At 42.7% G+C, this 8,185-nt stretch overlaps 1 protein-coding gene across 1 annotated transcript; it reads left to right on the forward strand.

Annotated features, from left to right (window-relative positions):
• Nucleotides 1–63: 63 nt before the first annotated feature.
• On the forward strand, nt 64–4,669 carry FABP5 (fatty acid binding protein 5). The gene is made up of 4 exons (XM_007461689.1): nt 64–229; nt 2,588–2,760; nt 3,143–3,244; nt 4,420–4,669. Exons 1-4 carry the CDS (start codon nt 151–153, stop codon nt 4,471–4,473), a joined length of 408 nt encoding a protein of 135 aa, XP_007461751.1. The 5' UTR covers nt 64–150; the 3' UTR covers nt 4,474–4,669.
• The last annotated feature ends 3,516 nt before the right edge of the window (nt 4,670–8,185 follow it).

Here is an 8,185-nt window from a genome sequence, read left to right on the forward strand (position 1 = left end):
GCGAGGCGCTCCTCTCATTGGCCGCCGGGCGCCGCCCTGCGCGCGCTCCGCCTTTATAAAGCAGCCGCGGTGGCCTGGCGTCCGCTCGCCAGGTTCCCCGCGCCCGACCGTCCTTCGCTTTCTCTGCACGCTCGCCCGCCCGCGCCCACCATGGCCACCATTCAGCAGCTGGTAGGAAGATGGTGCTTAGTAGAGAGCAAAGGCTTTGACGAATACATGAAGGAAGTAGGTGAGGTTCCCCAGCATGCGGCGCTGCAACGTGGCACGTGTATGTCTGTCTGTCCCTAGGTCCCCTTCGGCGTGCTGGGTTCAGAGGCTGGCCATGCTTGGCTGCCTATCCCCGACCCCGTTATCCTCTTCCACCTCCGTCACGGGCGAGCGGCGGGGAGAGCGTGGGCCTCTCCGTCTGCCCCGCTCTCTGCTGCTTTCCCCTGGGCGCCACCGCACTTGCTCCCTGCCTTTAGCGCGCTCACCCCCCCTGCCACCCCAAACTTCACTTCTTTCGACTCCTCCAGGCAGCCCTCTTAACTTTCCCTATTTTTCTTCCTCCACCACTCGTCCTCCCTAATCCTGCCCCCGTCCTCCGACTCGCACTCGCTCCGTCGCAGCCGCACCCACTCGCCTTGCCCACCCTGCCGCATCTTTGTTCCTAGATGGCGCGCGGGGTCCCCTCCCTCTTCTTCACGGGGCCGCGGTTTCTAGCAGAAACCCTTTAGAGGGTCTGAACCGGGCTACTGCTTCAGCTTCCATTCCGCTCTCGGCTGCATCCCCCTTACCCGCAGGTCCCCCACCCGCCCTCTCCGGGTGCGCCGGGCCCTTTGGGTTGGCGCGGCTCCCCGGGGAGCAGCGGGGCATCCTCGCCTCCGCGCCCCAGAGCGGCGCTCAGAGGCGTGGCACTGGCGGCGCTGTCCTGTTGGCGGGTGGCCTGTGGGAGGAGCGCAGTGAGGTTGACTGTGCCCGGGGATGGGGAGGGAGTGCGGCGCGACCCTGGCCTCTGCATCTAGAGGGTGGAGGGCAGAGAGGCTTTGTTGGGAAACCGCGGTCAGAAACTGCCGGTCCCTCCTGCGGCTGCTTTCCTACCACGTCCAAGATGGCTGTGGCTTTGCAGAAGGCACTTGACTTATTAAAAGCCTTCCAAGGAAAGATGAGTCTGTAGGAAGATTCAAGTTGTCACCCAAAATAGTGCTGAATTTTCTCTTGTCTTTTTCCTGAGCCGGTGAAAACGATTGCATGCTGGTTGAGACACTGGGTAGATTGGCAGACAAAGATGAACCTTTGTCACAGGCCCCTAGGAAGTGGGATGGTGAAGCATGGGAAAGATCGTATCTGAGACAACTGCTGGGACTGGGGGATGCTTTAGAAGCCGCCCTCCCACAAATGTTAACACGACTGCATTCCGGTGCAGAAGTCGCTACAAAGACCCAGGCCCTGAGGTACTTCAGAAACACACCTTCACTAACCTTTATGTAAGACAGTGGCTGCTTAAGGCCGGTTCTGTGGTGACTCTTGAGTGTCTTTACGAGCCTGTGAGTAAAGCCACCTAACGTACTCAAATCGAAGAAACACATTTGTGCTTGTTCACATGTGTGAGGACCGGGAGAAGGCTGTTTCTCTGCCCATTGAAAGCGAATGTGTTTATCAGATGGCTGGTTTCCGGAGTTCTGGAGTCATGAAGGTTGTCAAGGCTCAATTCATTAGAGAGCAATCAAGGTGTAGGAAAAGCAGAGCCCTTTATTTGCCCAAAGTGAGAATAACTAATGATTCTAACAAAACAAGGCACCAGCCTTGAGCTGGCAAAAGAGAAGTCTTCACGGGGACATTTCAAGCCTGGCTGAGTGTTCATCATCAAGTCGGTTACTCTGTTTAGGTTGTAATCTCCTCATTTGTGAAACCGAGATTTCGCCTAGAACTAAGTTTCCTACTAAATGTTAACATTAAGGGGAAATACACAGATTATAAATTAAATATATCAGTACAGTAATTGAGTTACACAGCTCTGAAATATTTACTCTGTTTGAGGGTAAGATTTTTCCTGTTTACTAGCATTATGATTGTGCAGTTAACTCTTAAAACTTTGTGTAATTTGCGTATCTCAGGATCAATGTTGATTTTGTATGGTCTGCTAATCAAATATTTATCAGGGGCCTTTTATGTGCCAGACTGTGTGCTGGAGTCATAGAATACAATGGTTGGCAGAATTGAGGAAATTGTATAAGTTCAGATATCTTCCCTAACTTTCTGAAAGCCAGCAGAGCGTGGTGGCTGAGCTATTTGGAGGCCCACGGCCTGCCTGCATTGTTGGTTCGCAGCCCCCTCCCCCCCTAGCTGAATGAGCTTGAGTAAATTACATCAGTGCCTCACCTTCTCATCTGTAAAATGGAGGCACAAGGTTGTCATAAGGCTGCCATGAATAATATATGTCAGGTATGAGCACATGGTGAGCACTGGATATGTGTTCACGGTTGTTATTGATAAGTGAATAGGTGAAAATATGCACAGCATAGTGATTACAATTGAATTGCTGCTTTTATTATGTAAACTATAACTTTGGTCCTCCTGTTGTTTAACACCATATAACATTCTACAGGAGTGGGGCTAGCTCTGCGAAAAATGGGTGCAATAGCCAAACCGGACTGTATCATCACTTCCGACGGCAAAAACCTCACCATAAAAACTGAGACCACTTTGAAAACAACACAGTTTTCCTGCCTCCTGGGAGAGAATTTTGAAGAGACTACAGCTGATGGCAGAAAAACTCAGGTCAGTCCTAACTTATAATATCACAGAAGCTTCTAGAGTGATAGATTCTATTAATAACAGTCTTACTGCTTCCAGGCAAGAACTTAATGAAAAAGTCACAAGTTGTCTTATGAATTGAGTTGTGACAAATTAGTGAAAGTACCAGCTTCACAACATAGTCTATTTTGTAAAAATAGTTGAAGGGACACGAGAAAGAGTGCGTATCCCTTATGTGCATCTAGATTGAAAAGCATAAACTGTATTACGAATGAAATCACTATGGGCTAATGAAGTAGACTCGGAAGGGAAAGGATGAAAAGATGTTGGTTAAGGAGGTTATGAGTCACAGAAACTCTCTTTTATTGTGCTTTGGAAGATTAAAAAGTAGACTTTATTTTGGCAGACTGTCTGCAACTTTACAGATGGCGCATTGGTTCAACGTCAGGAATGGGATGGAAAGGAAAGCATAATAACAAGAAAAGTGGAAGACGGAAAATTAGTGGTGGTAAGTGTCTGACATCTTATATCTTATTGGGCTTCTTGCTTGAACTCAGAGTTCACATAGGTGTTCTGTATCACTGATCGTGAGCAGGAGAACTAGGTTTGAAAGAAAAAAACTGCAAAGTAACAAGGTAAATACAAAACACTAATAACAAAGAAAGCCCTTTGTAGAGATAGAGAAGTGAGATGATGTGCTAGAGGATGTAGCAGGAGCTGGGTTTAGTCCATGCTCTGCTGCTACATTTACAGTTCAGGCACACTTCAGAGATATTGCAGGTTGGATTCCAGACCACTGCAATAAACTGAGTATCACAATAAAGTGAGTCATGTGAATTTTTTGGTTTCCCAGTGCATATAAGTTATGTTTATACTATTATGTTAAGTGTGCAATAGCCTTATGTCTGAAAAAACAATATACATACCTCAATTAAAAAAATACTTTAGGGCTTCCCTGGTGGCGCAGTGGTTGAGAGCCCGCCTGCCGATGCAGGGGACACAGGTTCGTGCCCCGGTCCGGGAGGATCCCACATGCCGCGGAGCGGCTGGGCCTGTGAGCCATGGCCACTGAGCCTACGCATCCGGAGCCTGTGCTCCGCAACGGGAGAGGCCACAACAGTGAGAGGCCCGCGTACTGCAAAAAAACAAAAAACAAACAAAAAAACTTTATTGCTAATAACTGCCCCCAAATTACAATAGTAATACCAAAGATCACTAACTACTGATCACCAAAACCAATATAATAATAATGAAAAAGTTTGAAATATTGTGAGAATTACTAACATGTGACACAGAGACAGGAAGTGAGCAAATGATGGAAAAATGGCGCCAATAGACTTGCTCAATGCAGGGTTGCCACAAACCTTCAATTTGTAAAAAAATGTCTATATATTCTTAGGCATACATTTTTCTGCTTCTTTAATATGAGGAATAGTGTTTGCTGAGACTGAATGAATAGTTTAGATATTGCAAATCAGTATTCAGTTTTCAGTTAAGCATATGCACGTCATAAGCAAAATAACAGGTTCTAGCTTTTCAAACCCAGGAATCCTAAAGTGCATTTTCTTCGTCTATGAAATAGATTACAACGTTTTGTAGGATTGTGGTCCTAGCATTTAACTATCACCATTGCTCTGTGATGTAAGACTAACCTGACTCTTCTAATATCACTCTTTCTCCTAGGTATGTGTCATGAACAATGTCACCTGTACTCGGGTCTATGAAAAAGTAGAGTAAAAATATCATCATCATTTTGGATAGGAGGCTGAGAGGATGAACAAGCTCAGTTCAATGAGCAAATCTCCATACTGCTTTTTTTTTTCATTACTGTGTTCAATTATGTTTATCACAAACATTTTACTTTAGCTATTTCAAAGTGTTGGTTTAATTAGGATCATCTCTTTGGTTAGTAAATAAATCTGTTTGTGCTATACCAGTTTTGCATGTTTTTTTTAAGCTTTATAGGAATTTAGTGATGAGTTTTAACATTTATGAATGGAATAAATTCTGGGGTAGCCTTGAGGTTACTATATTGAGATTATATTTTAGTAATTTATATGTAGAGCTACTTCTGTGGCAAATAAACTACCAATCATTAATCTTGCCTTATGCTATTTGAACTTTGTATCAACTCAAGAATCTTAAATTTGTGACAGAGACTATTCTCATTGAAAAATAGCTACATAAATAAACTTTATAATTTAAATATTAGAATAAGGGTTAAATCACCATCATTGACTAATAATCATACTTTTAATAGTGTGCTTATAACCATTACTTAGGAATTCTGAGCCAGAAATTCATTTAATAAACTTTCTGAGGACCTACCATGTGCCAGGCAGTCTTCCAGAGGTTAAGTTATATCTGAACACAAGGACAAATCATTGCACTCACTGTGACAAGAAACACTCAGCTTTGAAAGCACATAGTGTGCTCATTAACCAAAGCCATAAAAGTAGTTGAGCTCTGAATGAAATATTTGTGTGTATATATAAAGAATAACTAGAATTCTAGTGACTCCTGTCCTATTTCTCAAGTCAAATAACAAATATCTGCATTTCACATTTGGAGAAATTCCTATAGGCACTGGGCTAAAACTATGTACATGATCCTCAGAGCAATACTTAGGGGAGCTAGTAACATTATCTCTGTGCTGCAAATAAGAAAATAGGTTTTTGACTACCTAACTTGTTCAAGGACATAGGAAGCAGGAGAGTTGGAGTGGGAACCTACAACTCGTGGAGTCCACTCATGACTGGTCAGTCATTCTACAGCACTGCCTCTTCTCAGTGGTATAAAGATCCTGAGTTTAAAGTACCTAAATGTAATAACAGACTCTTCTGAAACTACTCTCTATGCACTGAAATATTAGCTGGCAAGAATCTTTACTTACTGAAAGCTAGCAGTCAATGAAAGAGTTGCACTCACTGATACCCTAGCTCTGTGTTGTCCAATATATAGCTGTAGCCCCAGGTGGCTGATGAGCACTGGGTAAGTAAAATACACATAAGATTTAAAGAACTTTATACCAAAAAAAAAAAAAAAAAAAGGAAAACACCTCTTATTTTTTTAATATTGATTACATGTTGAAATCATATTTTTGGATACAGTTGGTTACCTAAATATTGTATATTAATCAAATTAATTTTACCTGTTGTCTTTTTTAATTTGGCTAGGGAATATTTAAAAATTACATGTGCTAAAAACAAATTACATGTGCTGGCCTTTTTTTTGGGGGGGTCCATGTTTTTAGTTGGACAGTGCTGTTCTAGACTTCCTTTTCTATTTGAATTTCATCTTGTTTATTTTTGTCTCCATACTAGAGTTCCTCTTTCATCCCCCTTTTCCACTTCTAATAATAGTGTACATTTATATGACTCCCTGAACCAAACACTGGGCCAAGTACTTTTAAGAGTTTTATAATTCTCAGAACCACCCTAAATGATGTGTATTAACAATTGTTTTCTGCATTACTTAGTTGAGGAAACTAAGTCTCAGGGTCTAGGTAATGATACCGAGCCATACAGCTAGTACGAGTCAGAACAGATTGGAGCACAAGTTCATCTGACTAAAACCTGTGCAACCGGCACCATGTTCTAATGTCTGTATTGCTTCAGCTTATGGACAGTGGAGTATTACTAGAGGAAGAGTAGGCCCATGTTTCTTCCATGGGGGGAGTTGTTGACATTTTGGGTGAGAGAACTTTTCTTCATTGTGCTGAGCTGTGGCAAGTCCGTGTCCTAAGATCATTGCCACAAAATGCCCATGGCACCCATCAGTCTACCCCAAACACCCTATACATTTCCAGATGTCTTCTAAGGGTGGTAGCATACCTAGTTGAGAACCGCTGGGTAGAACAAGAACAAATGTAGCTCAACTTCATCTTATCTAGTGTCAATCAAGCCCTTCTTTCTGCTAAGCAATCCTTTAGCATCAGTTCACCCCTCATCAAGAGGTATAAAGTAGCGCCTTCATTGAATATTTTTATTTTCTCTTAACTGGTAGTATGTTGGAATGTATTCTGTTTAGTTCTACAACACACTGCATGCGTTGGGAGTTTCACTCCCTGAGTTTCACCCAGGTCTATCAGATCTCCTGTTTTCTTCTCTGTGCTTCAGCACTTCATGGCCGATAACTTATTGGACATTTCCCTATAGATGTCACGTTTAATTTCAAACTGGTTTAATCTCTCTAAAATTTAGTGTGATGATTTAAGTGTTTGGGCTTTGGAAGCAGACAATACTGGAATCCTATTCTGGCTCTCTACCCTTTTAAGAATTGTGTGACTTAGGGCAGGGTTACTTAACTCCTCTGAACTGTAGTTATACCCTTTGTAAAAGATACAGCATTGCCTGACTCGTAGAGTTGTTTTAAATGTTAAATGAGATAACGTAGGTAAAGCACTTCGCATAGGGCCCAGCACATAGTAAAGGCTTAATGTCTCTCCAGTACTGCCCAACAGAACTTTCTGCAGTGACGGAAATGCAGTGTATCATCTGCGCTATTCAACGCATCGGCACTAGCCCCGTCTAGGTGGGTATGGAAGCACTTTAAATACGGCGAGTGCAACCGAGGAATTGAATTTTAAATTTTATTTAATTTTCATTAATTAAAATGTATATTTAAATACCCACATATGGTCAGTAACTGCTGATTTGGACAGCACAGGATGGTAACCTCATGTTTTCCAAAATCAGGTTTCTTATTTTCATTCCAAACCTACTCCTCTTGTGGTATCGTTCATCTCAATCCATGGGAATTTTATTTTTCTAGTTCTCTAGCTAAATGCTTTGGAGTCATCTTTAATTCCTTTCTTTCTTTCACATGCTATAGCTAATCCACTAGCAAATGATTTCAGCTTTACTTTCAGAAAGTATCTAAAATTCAAGGACTTCCCACCTCTTCCACAGATACCACCGTGATTCAGACTCCACCGTTCTCTCTCCCCTGATCTCCCTGTTTGCATTTTTATTCTTCCAGAGCAAGCATTTTAAAATACACGTTTAAATATATCACTCCTCTGGTGAGAATCCTCCACTGGCTTCTCATTTCATTCAGAGTAGAAGCCAAAGTATTTGCAGAGGTCTTATGTGATCTTGCCGCTTCTCGATTTTTTCTCCTTTCACTCTCTTAGCAAATATTCCCTTCCAGTAGACCATTGTTGACACAGCTGTGCTCCTGCCTCAGGGCCTTTGCACCTATTGTTGCTGCTGCCTGGAACAATCTACCTTCTGAAATCTGCTGCCCAGGCTTTCTCTGCTTTCTCACTTCCTTTAAGTCTCTTCTCAAATGTCACCCTAGCAGTGAGTCATTCCCAGAGTGTATATTTGCTACCACCCCTCCCGCATACTCTGTATTCCCCTATGCTGCCCTTGCCCTTATCACTAGTCCTGACTAACTATATGTTTACTTGGTTTTTCTGTTAAAAAATTTTTTTGTGTGTGGTTAT

This window comes from Lipotes vexillifer, unplaced genomic scaffold, assembly GCF_000442215.2.
Source record: "Lipotes vexillifer unplaced genomic scaffold, Lipotes_vexillifer_v1.1 scaffold1302, whole genome shotgun sequence".
NCBI classification, from domain to species: domain Eukaryota; kingdom Metazoa; phylum Chordata; class Mammalia; order Artiodactyla; family Lipotidae; genus Lipotes; species Lipotes vexillifer.